Here is a 27,588-nt window from a genome sequence, read left to right as displayed (position 1 = left end):
TATTTGAACATCATCCATCCATCCATCCATCCATCCATCCATCCATCATCTATACACTGCTTAATCCTCATTAATGTTGCAGCCTCCTGTATATCATTGCTTGTGTATTTACAGTATTTACATTAACAAACAAACAGACAAAAAAACTCAAATCAAATTCAAGCATTATTGTACCTTGCCTGGAAATATGTTAAGTATCCCGTTTTCCCAGAGAAAAGAAAAAAGATAAGATAAGACAAATTAAGATAAGATAAAATAAAATGTTATAATCCCTCACCGGGTAAATTTACATGTTGCAGCAGCTGGATATAGATCAGGCATGAAAGAAGCAGGACAAAAATTTGAAAAAGTACAATAATGCTAAAAAAAAAAAAAAAAAAAAAAAAAGACATAGCATGATGAATTTACATATGGACAAGCACGGCTATGACATGGTGTGTTTACATACTGGTATGTGCATGTATGAGATGATGAATTTACACACACACACACACACACACACACACACACATATATACATACGTGACAACGAATTTCCATATTGATATGTACAGATATGACTCAATTAATTTGCATATGTATAGGTACGGCATGGAGCAAAATGCACCCTAATTTCTGTCTATGCAGTCAAAAACGTTATTGGAGCAAAAGACAGTTAAACATGATGTTGTTGCACAAGAAGAGCTGTAAGATGTTTTGTTGATTGATCTGGAAGAGAGAGCTGCAGCTGGAGAGGACACATGTTGTTGACTTTTATATGTGATGATAGTGCATGTAACAGCAAACATGTAACGAGGTTAACTCACCAACCATAAGTGAGCGTCTGCTATGAGTATTACTACAGTAGTGGTATTCATAGCAGCAGTTCTATGTGTGTTAGTGCTGTATTGTCTCCGCCTCCTTCCTGATACGTTCCTGCTGACTGGCAGCACATGACCAGGCGTGTTTACACCTGCAGACTGACTCCCATCTCTGAGCTCAACGGTGACACTGACAGGGAAGCTGGTTGTTTAAACCGAGGTAGGAATCAACCCCGTGGTGAGAGTTTATTATTGACGGGACACTCACTTATAGTTGTTGAGTTATCCTCGTAAGCAGGCTGCGGTTTTCATTTAATTAGCGGGCTAACTTGTCTTCCGTAGCCGCAGCTGCTAGCTTAGCATGCTAACAGTAGTTTAGCTCGCCGCAGCGGCATCACCTCCCAAAGCAGGTTAAAGGTAAATATTAAATTATAACACCGCCTATAAAAAGCTTAACTCTGTCTGTTTTACAGAGCCACCAACGCAAAATGTGTTTGTCTTTAATGTCATCTTTTTATATTCTCATTAACGTATAAACTGGACTGGCTGAGTTAGCTAGCTGTTTTTATTTGCTGTGACTTATGTGTGTTCAGTTTATATAAACGGACCATGATGGCTTTTTGGCTGGAAAGTCTATTAACTCAGCATTAGTAGTGTAGTATTTGCTTATATGAAGCCACCACACAGGTTAGTTTCAACTGTCATTTAACTGTCACCTGTTTTTCCTGCTTCCATGTTAGTCTGTTAGTGAATGAGCAGCAATAATCAAGGTTGTGTTTGAGGGGATTCTGTGCTTTACTGCAAACTGTCTCTATAGTGACACACACAGGGATGAATGTTGTACCAAAAAAGGATTGTGTGCTTTTTGATAGAGCTTTATTGCCCAGATTATAGACATATACAGCTGCTTTTATCTGAATCAAACAGTTATAACATGCAACATAATTTTATGTCCTTGCAAATAGTAAAACTCTGTCTTTGTATAAAATATAGTGTTTCCTCTAGTCAAAGAAATGTTTGCAGTTCATAGCATAATCAGGCCAGACATTTAAGATGATTATATGCAATAGTATATGTGTTTGGAATGTGTAATATAAATTACAGATTGGTTTTATTTTAAAAAATGAAGAAATGACCTCTTTTGCAATTAATCTTTGGGTAAAATCTTTAAAATTAAATCCACATAACTGAAATCAGTCCTTTTCATGCATTAATAACATTTCGGGTCAATGAAGGGGGTGCAGTCTCTTTTTGACAAGTACAAATGTCGACATTTCAAATGATTGGATTAGTTATAATGCAGGATACGGAGCAGGTGAAATAATGCGGAGACATAAGTATGATTTCTACAGTCACTTTTTTGGCAGATAATCACTTTTTGGCATTACACCCTAGTTGGACACAGAGGGATGACAAAAGAAAGGAGAAAAAGTGTTTTTGTAAGGTGTTGGTTTACCGTGTAACAACAGAAGAGCTTCAGTGTGTCTTGGCATTGATTCTCCAAGTCTCTGAACTCAGACTTATCAAACTGTTCAATGACACCTTGTGTCCTATGGATGAGACATTGTCATCCCGATGTTAGATTTAATATTTATATTTATTTTCTATCCCATTGTGATAGAAGCATGTTGTCATGGGATGCAGGACAACTTTGTGCTGATTTGCAATGAACCTTCTCCTCTATAATGGGATTAAAACAAACTACGACCTAACAGAGCCACTGGATCTCCTCACTGTAGGGGTTCTAGGTTCTGTTTTTACCTTTAATTTGTCACCTGTATGTTTATGCTATCGTAACAAACAAGCATATTTTTCTCCTGACTTAGTAATACTTAGATTTTAAGAGTTACTATTCTAACAATAACAGATAAATCATCTCACTCTCTGAAATCATGTAGAAGTGTCAATACAAATAGCTAATTTTGAATAAGAAAATGGCATTCTGTTGAATCTTTATTTGCTGCAAATGTATATTATATTAATTTTATATCCACATCTTCTGTTCCTCAGCTCAGGACAGCCTCTGCCCATCAAAAGAAAAGATTCATCCTCACTGGCTCCAGGAAGCCAGTCCTGTTAGTGTCCACCATGGACGAGACAGGCGTAGAGCGTGAGTACCTTCTCTTGTAGTTATGAAGGTGAAGCATGCATGTTTTCCTGCACACAACAGTTGTCTCAGATTTTCTCCAGCCATTTGTGTTTCCTTCATTTTTCTCTTCTTTTGTTTTCTGCTGTTTCTCCTCTAGAGGTGACCCTGGCTCTGCTAGATGCAGCCAACGATAAAGACTCAGAGGTCCAGGAGCAAGTCAGAAAATCTATGTTGACTCTGGGAAAACAGCAGCCAGACCGAGTGCTAGCCATGTGTCAGGACTACCTCCTGAAACATCCAAAGGTAAAACCCTGGAAACATCCATTATTATACGTTTAGTTTAGGCTACAAAGCAAGGCAGCTATTAAAATGTGCTGTGATAAGTGCTGCTGTTATCGGTGCTCCAGCTGCATATTACCAAGCAGAGAGCAAATAGGTCTTGTAGACTCGGTGCATGACTACATGTGCATGTAAATATTTACCTGTGTTGCTACTGCTGGTGTTATTACTTTGTGTCAAAAATACCATCAGAGAACCTCAGAACTACATCAGTCTCACTGAATTTTCTTACTGATCGAAGTGAGCTGCCTATGAAGTCTTCTATTAATCCTCCCTTAACTTCATTTCTCAAATACTGCCCTTTTAATATAATTTCATAAAGCAGGATTGCAGCAGACAAAGTGAAAAAAGTGGTATTTAAAGGATGTGCTTTTAGTAAACACCCCAGTAACCCAGGCTAACAATAGTCTGCTGCTAATCTGTTAAACCTGGTCAGACTTAAAAAAGCCTCTCGGAGCCCCCAGCATGTGGTTTGCCAGCCTGTTATACTGAAGAGGTCAAGATATTCCTACTGGAGGTTTATACTTACAGAAAATGTAAAAAATACTACCAGGTGTTGTTGTTTGTGCTTTTCTATCACAGAGAACAAGGGAGCAAATTGTAATTGCTGAAATGCTGAAGTGTTTAAGTTTTGCTTGTAAAATTATTACAATGGTTTTATTAGCAAAATACTTACCGGTTATTGTTCTTTTGAGGCCATAGAATAGGTACAGTTATTTATAAAGTTTGTCTTATGATTAAACTCAAAAATCACAAATTGAGTGGCAGAAGACCCCTTCAGTTCAGTTCTTTGTCTGCTCTTAGTTTATTTTTGTGGTTTGTTTGTTTGGGTGCATATTTTCTACTTACAAATTTGACCATGGAGCTCTGAATCAGCTCAACTCTCTGTGATGCTGCAACATCTTATCATACCGTCACAGCCACAGACCCTGTGATTATCACTTGATGGCATCATTGTACTGAGGAAATGTCTTGGGAAACATCAGTGACATAGCACTAAAGGAGTGCTTTTTACCGGCGGTTTCTGTGTTTGAAACCTCATCTTGTTATTTCTGTCCACCTTCACTTGTCTGCTATTTTTTCCTCATGTTTCTGTTCTTCTTCATCCCTTCCTCCTCTCCTCCCCTTCCTTCTATAGTTGGTTGTGGGCCACAGAGTTGTGATTCTTCAGACTATTGAGCTGGTTGTCGGCTGCAGGATAGAGGAGATCAGCTCTTCCAGAATAAAGAGTATTATCTCTCTGGCATCAGATGAGATGACGCGGTCAAAGGTGAAATGTGTTCTTCTAATTATTCATAACAAAGTATGCGCCACCTGCATCTTAAAATTCAGTCACTCTTCCTTCCGTTGTGTTTATTGTTGTCCTGTGTTCCTGGTTCTCTTAGGACGTCATCCCTGACTGGCAGCAGGCGGCCAGTAATATCTTGGTTGCCATTGGTAACAAGCACATCAATGACATCATGGAGGAGATACTAAGCAAGTTTCAACCAGGGGTTCTGCCACACTTCTTTGTGGTCCAAACACTAGCTAACCTCTCGGATTCAAATGGTAAGAAACTATGTACAACCCAAACAAAACTCACGTGACTTTTCAAGGCCAGAAGGAAGACCACAGACTGAGCGGGAAGTTCGAACTTTGGCTCACAAAGCAGGCATTCAGAGATTGCTTAATGAAAAACATGAACCTGCTAAACCTGCCCAGAAACAGCATTTACAGGTCAAAGATTCTGCACAACTCCAGAAGCTGTTTGTTTAGGAGAAGTCTTTCTGGATTGTTAACAATGAATCAGAAGTGTTTATTATTGCTGGTACTGACAGCAATGCATTTTTTCCCAAACTTCTGTCCTCATTAGTGTGTTTAGAATTCTACACAGACGGTGTGGGTTAGCAAGTGGACACAGTTAAAACACCTTTTGCCATTGTATCCTGCTTTTAAAGTGTGGCTGATGTTATTTTACTAAATATAAACTTGGGTATGTGATGAAATGCCAAGAGCTAATGCATAAATCTTATTATATTACAAAATAAACCTTGCATCATCTTGACCTGTCTCACATATTTTTAAATTGCTGTACTTTTTGGTAACAGCTAAAATACCATTATAGAGATACCTTCGAATTGCATCTATTTTTTATCCACACTGTGATTTCAAGATACTCTTTATTTAGTAAAGGTATTGTGTTTTTGTACTGTGTTAAAATAGGATTCACCAGAATTACTGAAATTTTCATGCTTTAACTATAACTTTTGTACATTCTCATTACATAAAGAGTACAGTATATGTCTCCTTGCCTTATGAGGGAAGTGGTTAGTAAAAAAAATGCCATTATTTCTGTGCTCTTCTCATTATTCTCTAGTTTATGGCATGGTACCCTTCCTCAATGCTATTCTCGGCACCATGTTGCCCATGCTGAACATGGCCAAACAGGACAACATGAAGTGGGTCTTTTCTTCTGGTAAGAACCGGTTCTAATGATCCCTCCAAAAAATCAAGAATGTTTGCTGTGTTCATATTTTGCCGGAGCAAATGCAAGAAAAATTGACATTCAAAATTTCTACTTCCTCATTTTCTTTTTCTTTGTGTTTTATCACCTCATGTTTTTTTCTCTTTCCCTTTTCTCTTGTTTCCGTCTGTTGTGCTTCTCTCCTTTCAGCTCTGTGTCATTTCAGTGACAGCATCTTGGAGTACCTGGCAAACCTCGACAAGGCTCCAGATCCAACAGTCAGAAAAGACACATTCTCCGGTGAAATCTATGCTGCTTTTGACATTCTCTTCAATAACTGGTTACAAAGCAGGGAGCCTAAGGTAAGGTCACTGTTGGTTGATACTGAGGGTTAGACGTAATATCTGAATTACAGTGAATTATGCAACCTGCAGAGACAACCTACATTTGTTATTAAGTCATGTGTTCAGGAAGATTTAAAGGAAGTTCAAGTAAGAAGGGAAGCTAAGGTATTCCGTTTAAAGCGTGATATTTTGTGTTTTAGGTATAAAAATATAATTTAGACAAAAAGCACTGCGGCACACTGCAAAATGACACATACAAATCAGAACAAATCCTTTCATGTCTTACATTAATCTTTCCAGGCCCTGACAGCCAACAGAAAATCCCAAAATAGTATTTTTATTATAGTTGGTTTTCCTAAAACTCATTAGAGACCCTCAGGTTCTTAGATCTGGGTAAGAAGATCATCATTCTTATTCTTTGTGTTAATGCAAATATGCTGTTAGAATACACCTGGTTCCATTTCCTGTTCCCCAATCAAGTGAAACCACTGGTAAACCACTATTTGCTCTGCCTTCTGCTTTGAGAGAGCCTGTGAAAGTACATTTTCTCTGGGATCATAGTAGCATTGTAGCCACACAAGTTACTGTGTGTGGTTGTATTGAGTCTACACTCAAACAGTGTTTACCGAGTCTAAAAATTCTACCACTGTGCTGCCGTCCTGTATTACAGAAGGCAGGCAAATCATTACAGTTAATTAAGGTTCATTGGAACAGTATTCTCTTTAAGCAATTTCAGTTGAATTAACTCAGAAAGACACTGTCACAGAACATTAACAATAAACACTTATGTTTGTGGTCTGGACTTCATTCCTCATGTCTAAAAGAAAAATGTAGAAATGTGAAAACATGTCAAAGTGGATTTCCAGTTTGTTAACAATTATGTACAAGCTGTATTATCTTTTAACTTCCTACACCAGATGTTCCCCTTCTTATTTCCCTCCTGACTGCACACACCTAGTTGATGTTAAAGTAAATCTACTTCAGGTTATCTCTGCCATGTCTGATACCTCATCGCCTGTGTGTTTTCTAACTCTGTGGGTTTCAGTTGAGGCTGACGGTGGCCGAGGCAGTCGGCTCTATGTGCCATCTGATGGCCAATGATAAACTGGAGGAGCAGATTCCCAAACTCATTCCTGCTTTCCTGTCCTTGTACAAGAAAAACAACGAGCACTACATTATCAGCAAGGTGAGTACAAGCTGCAGCGTCAGTGCAGGACACTGGAGTTTGTGACGCAGATAATTTGTGGTTAGCTGGCTTTTAATTAGAATTAATCTTTTGTTTCTGTCCAATAAGGTGTGCCTGAGCAATGCTTGTGGTTTTTCATGGAGTATTTCATGTTCTTAATCTGAACAGAGTCTGTGCCAAGTCATAGATGCTTCTGTCAACATGGGCAGCAGAGTGCTGGAGACACAACTGGAAAGTCTGCTCTTTGCATTGCATCAACAGGTATGAAGGTTGCAGCTGTAATTTTGAGTGAACCAAAAGACTGATGCATGACACAGATACTTCTAGAAAGGGTTTAAAAATGTGGAATACAGTGAATGATGGCAAGATATTTATAATTTCCTAAAGGTTACAGTGAATTGCCAGACAAAAAGTTGGATTATGTCATTAATTTTTAAAATAATTTAATGAAGATATCACAAATTGTTGTAGAAAGATGAGTTTTATTGTTACTGCACTGGGCATACACAAGAACAACCTATTACAGTGATCTGTTGCTCTCCAACTAGAATCCATTCTTTGACTTTTCCTGTTAATCCATACAACAGCTCACTATATTAAAACCACAATTGTGTAGCTAAATACTGGACTGGGTTATGTCTTTTGGTTGCTGATCTACATATTTTTTTCTTTTTGAAGTGTCAAATGATAGTCAGAGAGTCACTGTAGTCAGATGTTTTCTAAACCATGTGACTCAGCTGACACTTTGGTCGATGTTATGACTATTGTGAAATTTTACCACAAGTTCGTCAATGATAAATGTGTGTGTATGATCCATGTGCACTTCAGGGGAGGGCAAAGAATATTGTGAAGCACTTTATAACTGCATTTAAACGCTGCATTAAACAAGTTTTCAAAATTCAGATGGTGGCTTTAAGAAATATGATCTTTAATGAATTCTGTACTGAAAGTAGGAAACTGGCTCTGCCTAAAACTCCTCACTGTTAACCATGTCTGATTGGCTTCTCTCTTGGACAAACAAAAATAGTCATTGTCTGCCATTTATGCAGTTATTTTCCTGGTTGTTGTTCTTATTATTACTACTTCACAGACAGAACCATGTTACAGTGAGCCAGTTTATCCTAATTTGAATATTCTACAGTTTGATTGACAATGTCTGTTTGTCTCCCTCAGGTGTCTGCCCCAATTGATTACAATAACCCTCCCACTGTCAAGAACCACAATGAGGTCCTACGTTGCTTCAGTTTGCTTGGTACAGATTATTTTGTGTTTATTTCTGAATCAAATCTAATTTCTTTTACATGGCACATTTAAAAATAACCTGAGCTGTATCAGTCTGTTGATCACTGACTTGTTCTGGCATTAAAATGTGCTATTTTCTGAAACAGTGACAGGAGAAGATCTGTGTTGACCAAGCAAAGTATGTTAGCTGTTAAATGTTGTCTAACAGCACCAGGCCTCTCTATCTATTTTAGTTCTATGGAGTCACAAGAGCAGTAATAAGATCATGCATTAGTCTGCTGGACTCAGTTTCCAACACAAGATAATCATATTACCTGGGACAGTCAATCGGCTTCACTCTGCCTCTCTCGTCTTGTTTGTCTTGCCTGTGTTTAGCAAAAGCAAAACTGGATCTATGATGTTTTTTGGGTTGTCTGTACATCCATCTGTGTGTCTGTCCCACTCTGATGAATGTGATATTCCTTGAAGACCTGGAAGAAATGTTTAAAAATTTACCACAAATGTTCACTTGATCTCATTGTAAGTTTTGGAGGTCAAAGGTCAAAGCAGTGTGACGTCACAAAACATAACACAATAATTTATTTGTTGAGCCTAACAACATTTGATGCAAATTTCTAAGCAGATGAAATTATAACGTGATTAAGAGCAACTCTGGATAGATTTGCAAACTGCAATTTGACGCGCAAATAAATCAATGCAAGATGGTAACTCTGGTTTTACTTCTGTTACAATCTGTACATGTCAGATTAAAATGTATCTTCTTACTTCCACTCACTCTCCCTCTAGCTAACGCTTTCCCAGACCGGCTGGTTATGTTTGTACTTCAGAAGCTGGAGAACAGCAATGAGCGAAGCAGAACGGGCTCTCTGTCTGTGCTTCGTCACCTCATCAACTCCGCCAGTAAGGAAATATAACACATCCTAGCATGACAGATTTTTGTATTTTGCTTTGCTAACTCGATATTCAACTATGTACCTTAATGTTTGTGTTATAGCCTCTTTGATGGAGACCAAAAAGCTGCTGATTCTGGCCAGCATCAGGCAGCCAATGGCTGACCACAGCAACAAGGTAACACAGATTTTTGTTATAGTCACTACATGGCTAAGATAATCATAACGTTGCTGTAACATGCATCATGTCTGACTGTATTTCTGTGTCTCAGGTGAAGAAGCGAGTGGTTCAAGTGATCAGTGCAATGGCTCATCATGGCTACCTGGAGTTAGAAGGAGGAGAGCTAATGGTTAGATTCATAGTTCAGCACTGTGCTTTACCTGACACGTACCAGGTATGGTGAAACTTCTTTATGATTTCATATTTTTTTGTATATTCATGTATGGTGGGTGGTGTTATTATATGTGTATATTACACAGGAAGATAATAAGGAAAGCAAAAGTCAAATTTTCTGTTCAAACAAAACTCACCAGGTACATTAACTCAGCGTTCAAGCAAGCACATACAACTGCATACGTTTGTACAGTACAAATACAGAACCAGTAAACTTTAGTATTGTACGTTCTTGAGGTCATTGCATTGTATGTAGTAAAAAAAAACGCTTACCTCATAGTTTAGTGCAGTAGCTGACATCTTTGCAGACGCTGAAGCTTCCAAACACCACACATTAAAGATGCTGCAAACAGATCTTACACATCAAGAGGCTGTTTGTTCAAATTTGAACATGTTGCATTACAGAGGAGCTACTAAAATGGCTATTCCAATCTGTGCATGTGCTTGTCCATCACCAGCGAGGTCAGAGGCCCACAGATCCAGAGGAGGTGACTAATGAGGCTCTGAGGACGATGTGTGACAACACTCTTCATCTCCTGACCACCACTGTTGGACGACTAGCTGATGTATGTACAGTGTCCGCTTGTCCACCCATCTGTCTCCCTCCATCTGATTTGTTAATAGATAAACACATAAGATCCATAATAGTGTTCCCTTGTTCAGAGAAAATCTATTACTTACAAGTGTGGAGGAAAATTTTATTTAGCATAAAATCATGTAGGAAGTTTGGTTGTCTCAAATATTTGGTTTGGAATTCATTTTATTTCAGCAGGTGAGGTTTATTGTGTATGTGAAATGGATGAAGATTGCTGAGATACTTAACATATACATGTTGTTGTTTCAAGGTGCTCTGGCCCAAGCTGCTGTACTATCTGACCCCTTCACAGTACAGCAATGCCACGACTCCTCTCTGTAAGAGTCTCATAGTTCTAGGCAACAAGAAGAAGAATAACCAGGAGACCAGCTTCAAAATAGACTTTACACAGGAAGGTAGGTGGAAAATTTACAGACATTTCATTTCAGCAAAATGTGACAATAACCTGTTGTTGATGGTCTGTGTTGGTGTAATTGTGGAAAAGATAGCGTTTGAATTTGGGATTCGTCAGTCCTGTGTGATCAATTTTAAGCTAAAAGTGTCTTTTTCTACTCCTCCAGTCAACCTGCCTTCTCCTCAAACACTGATGATCAGACTGCTGGTAAGTGAAGTCGTATATTATTGAATCTCTGGTGAATTTAACATGGGGAACTGTACTAAAAACAGAGGCAAAACTGCATTTCCTTTTGCAGCTACAATGTAAAATAAAACTATTAAACGTCCAGTCTAATCACTGGCTGGAGCAACAGATTGTATTAAATGCAATGCATGACTTGCAATTCCATTTATTATGCCAGTAGTTAATATTAAGTTGTCAGGCCTGATTTCCCCTATAATGATTCAGTCACAGTCTCAACAATTATTACTGTAATATGTGATTTATCGAAATATTTATAGCTACTTTAACTGCATATTCAGCTTAGAACAGAGAAAGGAGTAACAGAAAAATCCAAATCAGGATTTATTTCGTGTCAGCCATGAACGGTATCTGTTTGCATGTGTGCATATGTTTCTTTTTTGTTGTAATTTAGGTGAATGCAGTGTTTCCATTCAGCAGCAGAGGTCATGGAGCTCCATCACTTTCTCTCCTGCAAGTCCTCAGTGTCAACATTCATCCTAAAACAGAGACAGTCTGGGACAAAGAGATTCCTCCTCTGCTTTCTTTACTAGAAGGTATGGAAATATGTGGACATAATATTTTTATGCATCTAATTATAGTGAATAATGACTTTTGAGGAGAGCTGTTTTCCTGCAGTTACATCAGAGTTAATACATAATTGTGCATTAGAAGGGTGCAGGTTCCTGTACAGCCGCTTTCTCCACTGTAGTGAAGCGTTCTGACTGTGTGTTGTTGTTAACAGAGTCAACGCCAGAGAGTCTGGATAAGAAGCAGTGGAATGAGAAGCTACTGAAGGTAGTGTGAATCTGATTTTATCCCTGCTCCTATGTGTCCATAAAATGACATTTTATGTGTGAAGATACTGACTGATGTTCACAGCTGTTATTAAGCAAGTCAGTAGGCAGCTTTTCATACAAAAATACTGCACAGTCAACTTTGTTTGTGTGTATTAATATGGAAATGTTGAAGTTTGACTTGATTTTGTGATTTATCATTCTAAATTTGCTAAAATTGTCCCCAGCTCTTGTCTAAAACCCTGGCAGCGATCGATGATGACAAGTGGACGTGTCAGTTGGCAGCTGAGTCAACACGATACCTCTCTACATATAACAACTTCTTAGAGGAAAAGGTAGGTGCATTATTAACAGTTAAAGTTTTTTTTCACCACCAGTTTAGAGTTGCTAAGACCTGGCAGCAAGTCTAATTCAGATCTTAGTACAAGCCATATTTACACAAACATTCAGTGGTTCCTATGGCCTCATTAGACAAAGTCCATGTAACTTAACACCACAAAATGTGTTCAAAGACAACTGCATAGTTAAACCCAACTGCAAAGGGATCAAATGTAGAAGCTGTTTGTATAGCAACAGCAAAATCTTGAAAATAGTTATGAATTGTATAAAATACTTCTGATGAAGTGGAAGTCATTTAATGATACCCTAAGGCCTGCTTCATATTAATTCGATCCGATTTGCCTCCATTTCACTCCTCCCAACTATTGGAGAAGAAATCTCCTCTTGGTTAGATTTTTTTTGGGTAATTTGAGTGATTTACACAACCAGCCTTCAACTTCCTGAACTGAACAGATTAATTGGGGCGGTCCAGATTAATAAGAAGCATTTTATATATTTATAAGTTATAATCAGGATGGTAATGTTTATCATGTTACCTCCTGAAGCATTGTTGACATTGTTGCCGAGCAAGGCTGAATATTCTGTTAGCTACTAATATTTCTTAAATCTCCAGTCTCACCTCTAGTTAGCCTTCTGCTTTTGTTTTTTTTCTCAGTGCAAAGTGTTGCTAGCATTGCAGCAAGTTTTTGCACCACAGTCTCTGTTTTGCTTAACCCTAAGAGGTTTGCTATCACATTCATGTGTTAAAATTTCATAACATTTTCAAGACGTCAGAACAGAAAACTAGTGTAGAATCATCAGATTCGACCTTTTAGTTTTTTAACGTTTTTGTAAAATGACAATGACAAAGATGTTGAAAGAAATGCGATTTATGCGCCACATATCTCATGCCTTTACATTTTTGGCACTTTTCTTTCCATACATGCTCATAACGTCATATCTCCAGTTTTACATGGTCTGTTGACATCAAACCAAAACCAGGAGAGAGTTTCAAGTCTACACTTTTGAACCTATGTTTACATTTTCAACATTCAAAATGCTTCGTTGAGCATCTTTGTGTTTTTTATTGTAGTTTAATTTTTACATTTTTAATTTTTAATTTTTTCCAATTGTGCATTATATGTTTTGTGTGTTTTTCATGCTGATGTAGTAGATCGAACTGAAATATTAACAGTCTGATCACATGGGGATGTTGTGCTGAAAAAAGTGATACCAAACATCAGCATGGTAAACATGTTTTTATGTGGTATATAAAAGCTAAATTAAAAATATTTTTTAAAAAAACAGCCACAACAGGCCACGACCTCTTTGGGTTAAATCTGCTTCCTCATGAGATCAGGTGGTGGTGCACTGCTCCCAGACTGCTCCCTCTAAACATGATAATCTAAGTGATTTCCTGTGTGTAGCGTGTGATGTACCTTTATATTCTTGTAGGGTGTGCATGTCGGAGATTAAAGAGAACAGTATCTGTGAAGATTCACCTTACGTGTTTGATGCAGGCTGATTTCAAAACCTGTTTTTAGATTTTAGAACACCTATAGTGTGAGCCTGACCCGACATGATCTTGCAACATGATAGAGGGGAGAACACTGACATAGAAAATATACAAGAACGGGACTTAATACGGCAGTAACACAATTTGCATTCGTCCCCATCTTTAGAGCTTCCTGTATCGGTGCATTGGAGTGACTCTCCAGCAGAGTTTCAATAAGGAGGTGGTTAAGAAACAGCTGCAGGAAATTCTTCTCACAGCGCGACACAATGATGCAGTGGAAAGAGAGGTACCTGAAATACAGATGTCATGACCGTTTCTCTCACAGACAGCATGCCACTGATTGTTTTTTTTTATTGGTAGTTTCACACTTGCACAGGTTTAAGCTTTAACTTTTTGATTTCTGCCATCTGTTTCTATCAGGGCATTGCTATGGGCATCGGTCTGTGTGCCAACAGCCACTTAGAAGGAACTCTAGCCAAACTGGATGAGTTTGGCAAATCGGATGCCTTCAAGAAATCACCAAGTATCTTCAACCTGCTCAAAGTACAAACAACTGTACATCTTAAAGGAAAATTATATTTAAATGACAAATTTCACTTAATTATTTTTTGTCACTGTTAATGTAAAAAGAGCTTCAGCCTCTCCTTTCATTTCTTACCACAGGAGCGTAATGATGTTGAGGTAGAGAAGGTGAAGAGCACGTTGATCCTGTGCTACGGTCAGGTGGCTCTGAACGCTCCTCCGGAAAAGATCCTGAACCGCATTGATCAGGACATCCTTCGCTGCATCAGTAAACACTTCAATACTAAGGTAATGTAAACGCACAGGAAAAAAGTGAAAGATTACATAGCAGACCTGGTTATTATAGAGGGCAGGTTTGGGCAGGATTTTCAAACTGTGATGATACTAATGAGAGACAGGGGTTACAATCTCTCATTTCATGAAGCACAAGCTGAAAAACTGGTGAAGGGTTAGGGTTGAAGGTGTGTTGGTGTATCTAATCTGAACAAGCAAAGTTCTGACGTCATGTGCAGTAAATTCAGTGCATTTTAGGAAAGAACAACCCTGCTTTTGATGCAGATTAATTCCAGTGCATATTATATTAGTATATTCCAGTTGAATCCCTTGCTTTGCACAGTATTTGAATTAAAGTGCTAATGCTATATAGTTGAAATGAGACATCCATTCAATATCACTATATGCTATGGCTTTGTCCTCATTTTGGCCTGATCAGCAGACATCTAGTGTATGGTTGCTAGTAGCAACTCTGCTGAGCTACGAGGTCTTTTCAGTTAATGCGATTACAGATTGTTGCTTCAAGTACATTTTCCTATCTCTGAGTTGATCCATTCGCTTTGAACGCTGTTAGCATGTTAATTTAAAACAGGACTAAATTAAAGCCGTCTCTCATCCAGCTAGTATGACTCTTGTTCAGTTCCTTATTAACGACACACCATTAGCAGATAACGTGATCAATCTGCGAGCCAACATTAACCATTTTCCAATTTGGTTTTATACAGTGGAAACATGTTTGGGTGATTCCTGTTTACTGGCAATAAATTGATTAACTTAATACAACATTTGTTATTTCCATCATTGGTTTTTGTCTTAAACAAAACAGGTCTAAAAATGTATAGACTCTTGAATAAAGTCATAAAAAGCAAAGAGACGGTTCATCGTTTAATCAGGAGCATATTAGATTTAACATTTAATCTCTCAGGTGTCGGGACTGTATTTGAATGCATGCTCATTACCTTATCACTTCTTTTTCACACAGGTTCTGGGGATTAAAGTAGAGACAAAGGTATCGTTACAGGAATGCAGGGAGTCTGAGTTTTCCTTCGTTGTCTGCTAGTTAACTGTCTGTAGTTTCATCTTTCTCTCCTTTCTCACTGAATTTTACTCTCTGTTCAGCACATTTGTGGTGATGTTGTCACTAAAATCTTACCTGAAAGTCTGAATAATAAAACAACTGCTTTTGCTTTAAGCTTTAATGCATCTAAGCTGTAGCTATGTGAAGCTTCACAGTGGTAGAGCACCAGACTTTCATGTCCTTGGAGAGCGTTTATGAACGATTAATCATTAAAATGTGGTGGTGGAACCCATGTTGGTTCTGAAAGCACAGTTTGAGGACTGTGTTTTATTTTTCAGTTATTTCTGTTGGAGCAAAATGGCTCATATTAAAGCTGCATATGTTCTGTTGCACAGAAATTGATCATTTGGGAACAATAAAGAGCAGAAACTATCGACCACCACTAATGTTGCAGCTTTGGCTATAGCTGTGTCATTTTAATGAAAGAAAATGCTCTACCTTGGTGAAATGTATGGTTAAATAACTGCCTGATAGAGGCTGAAAAGGTGAAATTTTAAAATGTTTAACTTCCATATTGACGGAGAATAACTGGTGAGATCAGTTTGTATTGATTCATTTATAATGAATTCTAATTGTGGCCAATTTTCACCACTGGAAAGAATTAAAATGTCTTAAATCTCCATCAGTGAGGAAATCAGAAATCTTTTACAGTCACCTTTATAGCCTGGCCTTTAGTAGACCCAAATGTAATTCAAACATTTTAAAATGTGTTTTTCTATGGTAGAAACTACTATCAACTTTATCACCTGCAGCTGATAAAGAACCAACATTCATTCTGTGATACTCAGCTCCTTTTCAATGAAGTTAATGTTAAAGAAACACAGATTTGGTTCTGTAATAATTAGTATAACAACAATGATTCAGGGCTGCACAGTGGAGTAGTGGTTAGCACTTTCGCCTTGCAGCGAGAAGATCCCTGGTTTGCGTCCCGGCTTTCCCGGGATCTTTCTGCATGGAGTTTGCATGTTCTCCCTGTGCATGCGTGGGTTCTCTCCGGGTACTCCGGCTTCCTCCCACAGTCCAAAAATATGCTGAGGTTAATTGATTACTCTAAATTGCCCGTAGGTGTGAATGTGAGAGTGATTGTTTGTCTTTGTATGTAGCCCTGTGACAGACTGGCGACCTGTCTAGGGTGTCCCCTGCCTTCACCTGAGTCAGCTGGGATAGACCCCCCACCCCCACCCCCACCCCCACCCTAGTGAGGATCAAGCGGTGTACAGATAATGGATGGATGGATGGACAATGATTCATTATTCATGCGGTTTTAGGCTGTTAATATTTTGCTTTTGCCCTATGCTGCCGCAAGCTGTGTTTCCATAGAGATTTTTTATTATCTTCAAGCAAGCTGACGTGAAATTGGTCAATCTTGTAAATACTATCATCACTTTCACTGTATTCTTCACAGTTGATTGTGTTCATTCTTTCTGTATGTCTTTTTGTGCTTGATGTTGGATTATCCTTGAATTGCTCACCAATGACTCACCCACGGTGTGAACGGGCTTTTGTAATTTCTTGCTGAGTTCTAACAGCTTCTTATGTCTCTAGGCCTCCAGCTGTCACTTTTTAGACCAGAGCCTGCAGATGGTTCGCTGTTGTGGCAATCTCCTCTAATCACACAATACCGAAACTTCTCTCTATCCATAGGCATGGACGATCAATCTGCAATATTGTGATTGGATTGATTTAAATCATAGTGAACTGAGTGATTTTTGTATTACTGGAGTGATTGTGGTTTGTTTTTGCTTTTGCTTAGCGTTTCGTAGAGTTGCGTCTGCTAAGGGGGCTGCAGTGCACCTTGTTCTTTGCATTCATGACAACTTCAAAAATATCTTCTGACTCAAAATCCTTCTCTGTGCATGTCTTTTATCTTGTATGTCTTTGTGCATCTTTCGTCTGTCTGGATTTTGTGCATTTGTGTGTGTTGCCCTCATCCAGGACCTGACTATGAAAGTCAGTTTGGTCCAGAGTGTGGGGCTCATAGCCAAAGCCATCAGTGAGTGTGTGAAGAAACAAGGCTTCATCTTCTCTCGCAAGCAGGAGCTCATCGCTGTAATGCTGGTCAGTAGTATGAAGACAAATAAAGGGCCAACTTTTAGATTTTATTCCACAACAATAGCAAATTTATAAAGATGGAATTGCAAACAATTCCAAAAACTAATCTTTTTATTTTTTTTTTACCTCTGTTCCCTGCGTTTTGTTTACTTTGGTCAGGATTTTATCAAAGCAGAGCCAGCTGACTTGTTGAGGACTCCAATACGCCATCTCGTGATGAATACCTGTGCTGCCCTCATGTATCCTTCACTTCAGGAAAACAGCTGAACTTTGCAGTTTCATACCACCAAAATGATTTTCAGCGATGATTGTTGTGACTTTTTATTTTAATATGTATACAGAAGTCACTTTTAAGTCTTTAGTTCTGTATTACTTTGGAATTAACAATAATATCCTAGAGATGACAACTATTGCCTGACAGGGAATTCCTTCTCTAAATTTGAATCAGAGCTACCGAACCACATGGTAGATGACAAATATAGACGCTCAGTTGACCTAAAATGAATGATCACTGATTGTGTTAATCACACAAACCTGTGGTGGAGGTTGGTTCATTTCCCAGCGTTGTATCTTTGACCTTAAGTGCTTCAGGCCACTGGACCCTGCACTGAGTGAGAATGAGAGCTTTGACTTGCTGAAGGTGTGTGTGAACAGTGTGTTTTCTCTGCCACCGGAGACAAACACTCCAGAGAAAACTAAAGAAGAGGAGATACTTGACCCCAAGCAGAGAAAGGTGAAGTAAAGTCGACAGTTAGTTAAATTATAAACCATGTCCCTCAGTGATCCACATTAACCCATGTGAACTAATGTGTGACAATTTTCAAATTCTGTCATGTTGTGAATCTAAGATGTTCTGGAAAATCTGTGCAGGCTTTGTACAAAGACACATTAGCTGCTCTGCAGGAGCTGCTGAAGAGTGTAGTGGTCAAAGATCCCACACCTGATGGCTTGCAGAGTGTCTTTAAGGTGAGAGCTGCTGTTTTAGTCTGATGAGCTTTTCTTTTGTGATGCCATTAATTCATGTATGATAGCAATATCTATTTGAGGCTATAGCTTTTTTCTCAAAATGGTACAACTTTGAGAAGTATTAATTTTTGTTTTATAACACCTGAGCACTTGAAATATAATGCTCCTTATCTGTGAGAGGTTTATTATTTTCATTTGTGCCTCTGTTTACACACAAAGTACTGACATCTACACCAATTTCACAAACACAACTGATTTATGTCCCCGTCTCTGACTTCTTTATTTGTTATTTATCTGTCTAATTATATTTTTGTGAACTGCTGTACATAGATAGTCAGTAACTTGGCTGCCTGTATTATTCAGTATCTTTGTGTTGTCTGATATATGTGTGTTATTGTCCTGTGCAGCACATTGAATCATGGCTGAGCTCTGGACACGACCATGAGAGAGAGAGAGCTGTCACAGCCACAGCTCACGTATTGGCGTACTATCTGGATAACCTGACTGTCAAGGTACACAGACACACAAACACATAAATATTGTAACCTTGTTAAACAGGATGCATATGCAGTTACACATGCCTGTACATACAATAAAAATGCTTTATTGAATCAGTCATCAATCATTTGTAAATTATATAATTTGCTTTCTCCTTCACCGGCCTACACACAATGTTTAGTTGTAAAACTGTGCTGTGATGATATGAAGTCAAATGTGTGTTCATATTAATTCTTACAAGCCTAAATTATTACAAAACTAACATCCATTATCCTTTAATCTGTATTTCCGATGACCGCTATTTTACCTTTTCTGTGTTGTCTAGAACATGGTCTCTTTCCACAACCTTGGAGCTCTGCTGGGTCGACTCTCTCCTCGCTGTTCTGACCCTCGCCCAGCTGTACGCACATCTGCAATCGACTGTATATACACTCTGCTTTATATACAGCTACGATATGAAGGTACAGACGTGTAGGGCCCTGACCTTTAACATTTAAACGTTATATTTTAGAAGAAACCATTATTTTATTGATGAAAGTCTGCCTGAATGTTAGGTCACGGCCCTGTCTGTTCTGTGTTATAAAGAGTTTTGAAAAGAAGCAGTGTAGAGGTAGGCTAGTCTGACATCAGTCTGCTAAGAGTTATATGTCATTGAGCAGCTTATTTCTATTTCCAGTATTTCTATCAATGCTTACGTAGTTCATATTCAACTCACATTTTCTGCACAGGGTATTGACTTGACTTTATGTTTCCTGTTTCTAGGATTCTCCTTAGATTACAAGGATGAAGGAGTGGACTGTCTGCTGCTCTTCAAAGATCGTCTAGAGAACCCTGACCACTCAGTTCTGTACAAGACCTGCTCAGACCTCACCAAGGTGCACTTTGTACCACTCAGGAATCTAACTTTGTTATTATACATGTCAATTCTTCATTGTTTTGCCTTTACTCTGTACTACAACTGTGTGTAACAGCATCTTTTCCTGTGTGTGTCAGGTGATGAGTAAGCGTCTGCCTCAGCAGCAGCTCACGACATTCGTGTTCATGTTGTTTGAAGGGCTGGTCGACAGTCAGCCGAACTGCTGCAGAGCTTCATCTGTCATCCTAAATACTGTTTTGAAGAACAGAGGAGGTGGACTACAAGATCTGGTAACACTCAGACACTTACACAGCCCTTTGCATCCATAATGATATATAATATAATCGTGTAGATATCAGTGTACTGGATTATTACAAACAGCGCTTATTTGTTTCCATGTCTTTGTCTATATTGTATGGTGGGTGTGTGGTAGGTCCCAGAAATGCTGGAGGTTCTACATGTGCGTCTGCAGAACATCACAGAAGAGCAGGTGAGAACATACATGATTATAAAATATTCATACATCATACCTGGGATTATTCATGTAATATTCATTAATAACATTTATTATTCAACAACCTTCTTATTGTATTGTTATGTTGAGAATAACAAAACACAGATTTTATTACATTTTTAAGGCTTAATTTGTAAGACTGAAGAGTTTACTGCACAATTAAAACCTATTATATATATATATATATATATATATATATATATATATATATATATATATATATATATATATATATATATATATACATATAATGATTATCTGTTCATCACTTCTGTATACATAATTGATTTATAATAAGATCACAGAAAAAACTGTTTGATTCCACTGGTGCTTAGGTGAGAGTGGCGGTGGGACAGACAGTACTGATCCTGGCTTCTCAGCATCTACAGATTGTTATCAACACACTAGTTAACCAACCGCTTCCTTATGACAGGTATGAATACAATGATCAATAAAAATCTATGAACTGCTGTAGCTCTGCTTGGCCACATTACTCTCTAGGTTGTCAGTTGCTATTTTTTTGTATTCACTGATGAAAGAATTGGCCAGATTTTATTGGTGCCAAGAGTTTTTAGGAAAGTATCACTTAAAGATGCATAAACGTGAAGTTTTTTTGCTCCTTTGTGCAGCTGGACCAGTGAGATGTGGATGGCTTTGGGAGCAGACCCCGTCGTAGCCAACCAGATTATAGAGATGGTGATGGAAAAACTTCTCATCATGGCACCCTACGTAGACAAGAAAGAGTCAATGATGAGAGGAGGGTCAACAAAGGTGGCCACTAATCAGCCACTGGCAGTAAGTGACAAACTGACAACTATACTGATATCCAGTTACTTTTACACACATCTTCTGTGCATTAATGGTGATGTTTGGCACAGTGTGTTCAGTTCCTCATCATAGATTTTTAAAAAAACAAACTTGCAAACAATGAACAGAGGATGATTCTCAAGTGTCCCTTGTGTGTTTCAGTGTCTGTGTGCTCTTCATTTTCAGATGACATGTGGTCTGAAAGAGCTGCTATTAAACGGCCAGAGTCAGGAGCCAGCAGTCAGTGTGTTTCCTCAGCTCTTCTCCTGCCTCACAGTCCGACTGGGAGCAAGCGTTGGAGTCTCTGCACCAAAGGACAGCAACACTAAACACGCTGCCTCCATACATGTAGCAGGGTAGACTTCTTTGTCTTTTTCATCTAGTAAAATATAGTATGTTCACTTTTTAAGGGTCTAACCATGGGTGTATGTGTGTCGGCTAACAGTTTATCCTTTTTTCTGTTCCAGGGTTGCAGCTGATGCGCTGAGGATTTTGTTAGCGCGCGCCCAGTTAGATGAAGTAATGAAAAGACTGGATGAAGATAACGCCTGGGATGCAATGAGGGAACCCAGCACACACGTTAACGGAGTCACACTACTAGCAAGGTATACTCACACACACACACACACACACACACACACACACATACACACACACACACACACACATTAAAATAGGTTGATATTTCAAAGAATTTCTGCCAAACTACTCAAAGTATTTACCAAAAATTGTGTGTACATGTTCATCAGGGGTTGCTGTATGTTAGGAGCCCAATTCTAAAAATGAAACTCAAACACTATCTTTCTGCCCAAACCCTGTGTCCTGTTAAATTTATCTAATTGAATTCTGTATATACTATATAAATCTGGCTATGTTTGTCTTGTCTGCAGGGCGATGGCTAAACATGCTGGTCCCAGGTTGCCTGCAATCGTGGAGTGTTTGTGTCCATCTCTGAACAACATCTATGAATGTCAGAGAGTCACTGTCACTGCTTTCTTCTCTGAGGTGATTTTAAAATATCACTACCTCCATTTAGCTTACATTGTGTATGAAAGCTATAAAACCACAAAAGGATTATCAGATTATGACAGTGGAGAAAGTGATTTTTATTTTTTATTTTTTGCTATCTCATTTCCTGTCTCCAGCTGTTGAGCCATCACGTGGTGACAGAGTTGATGCTAATCGATGTGTTAATGAACAACATGATGGAGAGGATATCAGACCCCTGCTGCACCGTCCGCATGCTAGCTGTGCGAGGGCTGGGCAACATAGCCGTGGGATCACCTGAAAAGGTGCGGACACATAAGAAGACACCTACTTTAGGTATCACTGCATGAACTCTGCATCACTCAGCTTTCTTTGTCTTGCTTTCCTCCTATACTAGGTGAATAAATATGCCAAAGAGTTGCTGGCAGCCATGAGTTCAGGGATGGAGGAAAAAGACGATCCGGGTAAGTAAACAGCAGAGTTGTTTGTTAGAAAAGGTAAATTCTACTGTAATGTTTACTTTAGCTCAACTGATTCCTAAAGCTTACGGTCTACTGGTTTGATGTTTTCCTTTCATTCACCACATCCATCATGCTTTTCTTCCACATGTTCAGGAAGTCTTCTTGGATTAGTCACTCTTTATACATTTCTGCTCTCCTCTGCAGGTAAGCTGATCACTCTTGAGGCGATGTCTGGTCTGTCTAAAGTTCTCCTCCACCTGGACAAGAAGAATGTCCACTTACTTGTGGTCTACATCTTCATGAAGATTAAGCCATTCTTGGAAAGTGTAAGTTTGGTCTTTCAATGTAACTCTTACAAATAGTATCTGTGCTTGTGTGTTTTATATTAACCTTCTAAACAAACAAAAAAAGGAAAAGAAACTTTAAAAACCAAAAAGAATCATCAGATTTTTAACTTTCCGATGGTCCTTGATAACAGAAAACATAATCAAATCTAAAGTTAAAGTCATGATATCTGTTTATTCTACATATTTCATTTCAAAATTTCCCCCAAAAAATATTCACTTTATCCAGATTTTGTGAATAAACAAAATTTTTGATGTCCCTGTGTCACCAGGAAGCCATTAATGACTCAGCTGTGACCAAAAATCACGTAACAAAAATTCTGTAACTTTTTGGCTGAACTACAGGTTGTGTTTACACACAGAACAGAAACAGATAAATATGACGACAAATAATAAGTGTAAGTAGTTAAATATCTAAAGGTAAATAACACCTGTGGGCTCAACAACTGAAAACTGTGCATATTGATTCCAGGTTTCTTCAATTTTTGCAAAATAACCTTTTTTTTCTTTTTATTGATTCATGGGATTATGGCTTTGTTTTACTCTCCAAAAGACATTTTTGAGTTCTGTTTATGTTTAACAATGGGTTTCAATAGAGGTGCAGGACTTATTTTAGTAGCAAATAAGCCTAGAGTGAGCAAAGATGTCAAATAATTTAGATTTTTTCAGCCTTGGTACAGTATGGCTTTATTTAAAACATTCAGATCTGAGGTCAGTTAGTGTTCTGTAGCTTTATTCAGTCATGTTTGTTACATTTAGACACATGCAGCTCTAACTGTACCTTATGACTCTGTGTCCAACAAGGAGAATGACGATATCCGCTGTGCTTCCATCCTTCTGATGGGGAACCTGTCCAAGTTTGGCTCAGGAGAGCCGGTGTTCAAAGACCAGATCCACAATGTTCTAGTCAGTCTGCTGCTCCACCTGGTCGACCCAAACCCGAAGGTCGTCAAGGTACAAAAGGAAAACACACATAAACTTTCAAAGCAGACGTTTTTCCTGGCTGTGGATAAATCTGACTTCTAGAGGGCAAACTCTTACATTGTTTCATTCAAAGATGGATTTTTTTCTTGCATGTTTGCAGGCCTGTAAGTATGCGATGCGAGTGTGTGCTCCTGTGGTGGGATCAGAGCAGATCACAGCCATGTTTCAGAACCACCTCCATGATGACAAGAGTTTGCACTATGGAGAGTTCATCAATGACCTCACGAAGTACCTGGTGAGAGACAAATTTAAGATTAGCTAAATGAGGACAATTGTGTGCCTTCTTACAAAAGGCCTAAGTTTGCAGTAAAAGTCCAGACTAACAGTGTTTTTTTAGGATCAACCACATAGAATAATTATGTTGTTAACCTGCAAAACAGATGGTTGTTGTTGTTTGTTGTTCAGTGCATGTTTTGTGGGTTGTAGATTCAGGACTTTCCTGGTATGCTGAACTTCTACCACATCTCAGTCATCCAGTTCTTCAAGAGCAACTGGCCTGAAGTCAGAGCAGGAGCAGCCATGTTCATCGGTACTGCAGCATTTGAGCTTCACATTATAAACCTTGGTTCCTAAATCCTTTATAAACAAATAGCGGCTACTCTATCAGTTTGCTGGGTCACGTTCATACAATATGCACATCAAGCAGTTTATAAATGAGATTCTACATGCTTTAACCTAATTATAATGGCAATGTTTTTAACATCAGGGTTCCTGCTGGGGAATCTTCAAGAGGAGCATCTCTCCCATCTCAACATGGGCACCATCACTAAAGGTGATGCAAAGAACTACTCTGATATTCAAAATATCACATCACACTCCCTTTATTGACTATGTTTTCATGTGTTTGTGTTCATTCACAGGTTTAGTGATGCTGCTCCAAGATCCAGATCCTGTGGTGAGAGGGAAGGCTGCTGAGGCCATGGGACACTTCCACTGACACACACCTACATACAAACATCAGTTCTTCATTTAGGCAGTAGTGGTAAGATATTAATGCAAATTAAAAGTATATAGTAAATATATTTATGATTTCAGTTTACAAACACTGTGTTAAAATGTGCATTCATTATAAAATAATCCAAAAAATGCAACTGCAACATTCAGTAAAGCCAAAACAGGGACCAAAACAGGAACAAGGGTGGAGTCTGGTTAGCAGTGTTACGAAATCAACCAACAAACAGCGAAAATACACTTTCATATACATACGTGTACATATATTTAGCCGTTAGCATCTTTATTTACTTGCGTCTTTTAAAAACTTTACTCTGGTACTTGAAGGAAGCGTTAATTCTAAACTATTTTAGTGACCAAGGACTGTGTTGCCCTGTAGCGTTTGGAGATCTGTCAGTGTGGGAGTATACTGTGTCTCTCTGAAATATATCAAGAGGTTTCTAATGCAAAGGTTCAAACCCATATGAACTTGAGTAAAAGGTTTTTTAGAATAAATATAGTTTCTTCAAATACTGTGTGTGCAAATGGCATATTTGAAGTACATAACGATTTCATGTGATTCTGGCTGGTAGCTAAAGTGTGTGTGTAGTCATACTAGCATTTTGTGATGATGTCAGTGGTTTGGTTCCTGACATCCTCTGTTAGAGGTAGTTCCAGTGTTGTGGGCTCGGTTTTGGTGTACTAAAGACCTTCCCTTGGCTCCTTCAGTCAGCTGTGAGCTTCCTTCTTGCTCTTCATGAAGACCCAGTGATGCATGTTTAGATCAGTTAGATGTGTGATACCATGTAGGTGACTCAACATGAATAAAAATACAAGAACTGCAGCAGATACCAGACTTAGTTAGGATGCTTTAAGTTTCATAGTTGTGTCTGGAGGGTGTAAGTAAAAGAATTTAAAGGTGGTCTCATTGCTGTGTTCATATCATCGAACTGCCAGATCAGCCAGCAACAACCAGGCAGTATTTTCAGTTTAATTAAGGTTTTTAAACCCCTCTGATGTACTGCTGATGAGTTTACCTCCATTCTGAAACCATAATGATGCTTATTCTAAACCACTGCCACCACTACATCTACATGGAGCTACTGGATACCTCCTGGTGTAACAGTTATTTCTTTTGTCAACCTCATAAGGTTGCTTTGACCTCTGTTTCATCTGCACTCTGTTTATTGTTCAGTTTCACTTCATGTGCCACCAAGGTTTCCATCTATTAACCCACCAGAACGTTGCCAAACCTTCTGTTAGCCATCATTAACCCACCAGCCAAACTACATCAACTCAAAGAGGTGCACGTTATTTAGTGTTACTGAAATGAGACCAAATAAAGAACAATTCTTGCTCCTAAACTAGCCACATTCAGCCAGGCCAACCATCACTTACCAGTGTTTTTAGGTAAAACCACCCAGTGTAACAAGCTAAAATCAGTGCCAAAAGTTTATTAATATCACATGTTGTAATAGCGCTAAAGAGTTGCTGTTAATAATTTTTTTCTCACTTTGAATGCACTTAATGTTGTTTCATTTTACATAGTTGGGTTTTGGTGGTTTTAGGGTACTGTTGTGGGTTTGCAGGCCCGTACCGTTGTGTAAATATGTGTGTGAGTATGTCTGTTCATCTGTCTATACATGTAACTTCAATATTTATGTCTCAACTCAAAGTCTGTCCACAAGGGATGGAAATTCATCCTCATTTGAAATAATTTGGTGACAAAAATGTTGATAATCAGGTGAAAGCGATACATCGTTTGTTGTGAAAATACCTCTTTTTCTGTTGCACTTTTAAGCTCTGCCATGCAGTCCCTGATCTGAGAACTGGCCGGCGAATTTCCGTTGTGAGTTTTATGTTTCTTTTTGTTTGTTTTGCACATCGATATCTGAGAAAAACTGCTTTCAAGTTTTTGTCTTCAACTGTAACAAGTCCAGTGTTTGAAATGGCTAGAAAACGCTCCATTTACTCAGTTTAACGCCATAAATGTATCAATCGTGTACGAAAGGCTGCTTCTGGATTGGTTTTCATTGTCTTAAATGCTCTACACACAGGGACTCTTGGCTTCTCGCACTTTCTAACACTATGGCTTGGTTGAGGGTTAATGATGAACATGTTCTTATTTGTTATAAACTTTGTACCATTGATATGATTTTTCATGTCTGTTTTTTAACATGTTAAATGTTGTATAATGTCAGTATGAATGTAACATGGAGGTACGGATATTTCAAATGGCTAAATGTGTGAATGTGAGTATGTCACTTCATGTCCAGACCAAAAGAGAGTGTGGATGATGGCAATCAGTGTATTTAAAATAAATTAAAGCAATCAATTAAAACATAGCTGACCTGTTTTTTTTTTTTTTTTTAAAATTAGTATCTTTAATGATTCTCTCACTGTAGTGGTTTTTATACTCAATAGTTATAGATTTTTGTAGTATAGAATTTTATATATCTTTTGGTGTCTTTAAACTCCCTGAATGTAAACTCTGGTTCTGTAATTGACTCAAAGAGACCAGTAGACATCACCCAAGTCCCACTTCTGCATCTTTTTGCACTTTTGAATTGTTTAACTTTTGCTTCACTTTATGGACAGAACACGTGTCACTCTTTGATTTGTTTTTAAGAAGAATTTGGTCACACATTTCTTTAAAACTGCATGTCCAGCTGGTGTGTATTTTTCTCTGTGTCCATGTGGGTGCAGTGAAGAGCAAAGTATAAAAATCATGCAATTAAATGCAAGAA

General features: G+C 38.4%; 1 protein-coding gene across 3 annotated transcripts; it reads left to right on the top strand.

The window, feature by feature from the left end:
- The first annotated feature begins 916 nt into the window (after nt 1-916).
- Nucleotides 917-27,186, top strand: mroh1 (maestro heat-like repeat family member 1). 3 transcript variants are annotated; one of them, XM_023294493.3, is made up of 45 exons: nt 917-1,020; nt 2,811-2,910; nt 3,047-3,192; nt 4,367-4,498; nt 4,614-4,776; nt 5,585-5,683; nt 5,882-6,033; nt 7,061-7,201; nt 7,370-7,462; nt 8,375-8,453; nt 9,230-9,343; nt 9,438-9,511; nt 9,606-9,728; nt 10,186-10,293; nt 10,573-10,717; nt 10,883-10,923; nt 11,354-11,495; nt 11,684-11,736; nt 11,963-12,070; nt 13,736-13,855; nt 13,990-14,112; nt 14,233-14,379; nt 15,347-15,373; nt 17,378-17,500; nt 17,654-17,733; nt 18,086-18,227; nt 18,365-18,460; nt 18,868-18,972; nt 19,284-19,419; nt 19,721-19,833; nt 19,952-20,104; nt 20,248-20,304; nt 20,664-20,761; nt 20,958-21,123; nt 21,322-21,491; nt 21,603-21,740; nt 22,026-22,140; nt 22,281-22,427; nt 22,520-22,586; nt 22,788-22,909; nt 23,732-23,881; nt 24,012-24,146; nt 24,338-24,440; nt 24,618-24,683; nt 24,772-27,186. In XM_023294493.3, exons 2-45 carry the CDS (start codon nt 2,889-2,891, stop codon nt 24,846-24,848), a joined length of 4,911 nt encoding a protein of 1,636 aa, XP_023150261.2. In that variant the 5' UTR covers nt 917-1,020; nt 2,811-2,888; the 3' UTR covers nt 24,849-27,186. The 3 variants fall into 3 exon arrangements, with proteins under 3 accessions (XP_023150261.2, XP_023150263.2, XP_054869748.1); XM_055013773.1 differs by lacking the exon at nt 917-1,020 and adding an exon at nt 1,058-1,217; XM_023294495.3 differs by lacking the exon at nt 15,347-15,373.
- Nucleotides 27,187-27,588: the final 402 nt, after the last annotated feature.

Source organism: Amphiprion ocellaris, chromosome 9 (assembly GCF_022539595.1).
Source record: "Amphiprion ocellaris isolate individual 3 ecotype Okinawa chromosome 9, ASM2253959v1, whole genome shotgun sequence".
NCBI lineage: Eukaryota > Metazoa > Chordata > Actinopteri > Pomacentridae > Amphiprion > Amphiprion ocellaris.
This window is presented reverse-complemented; position numbering and strand designations above follow the sequence as displayed.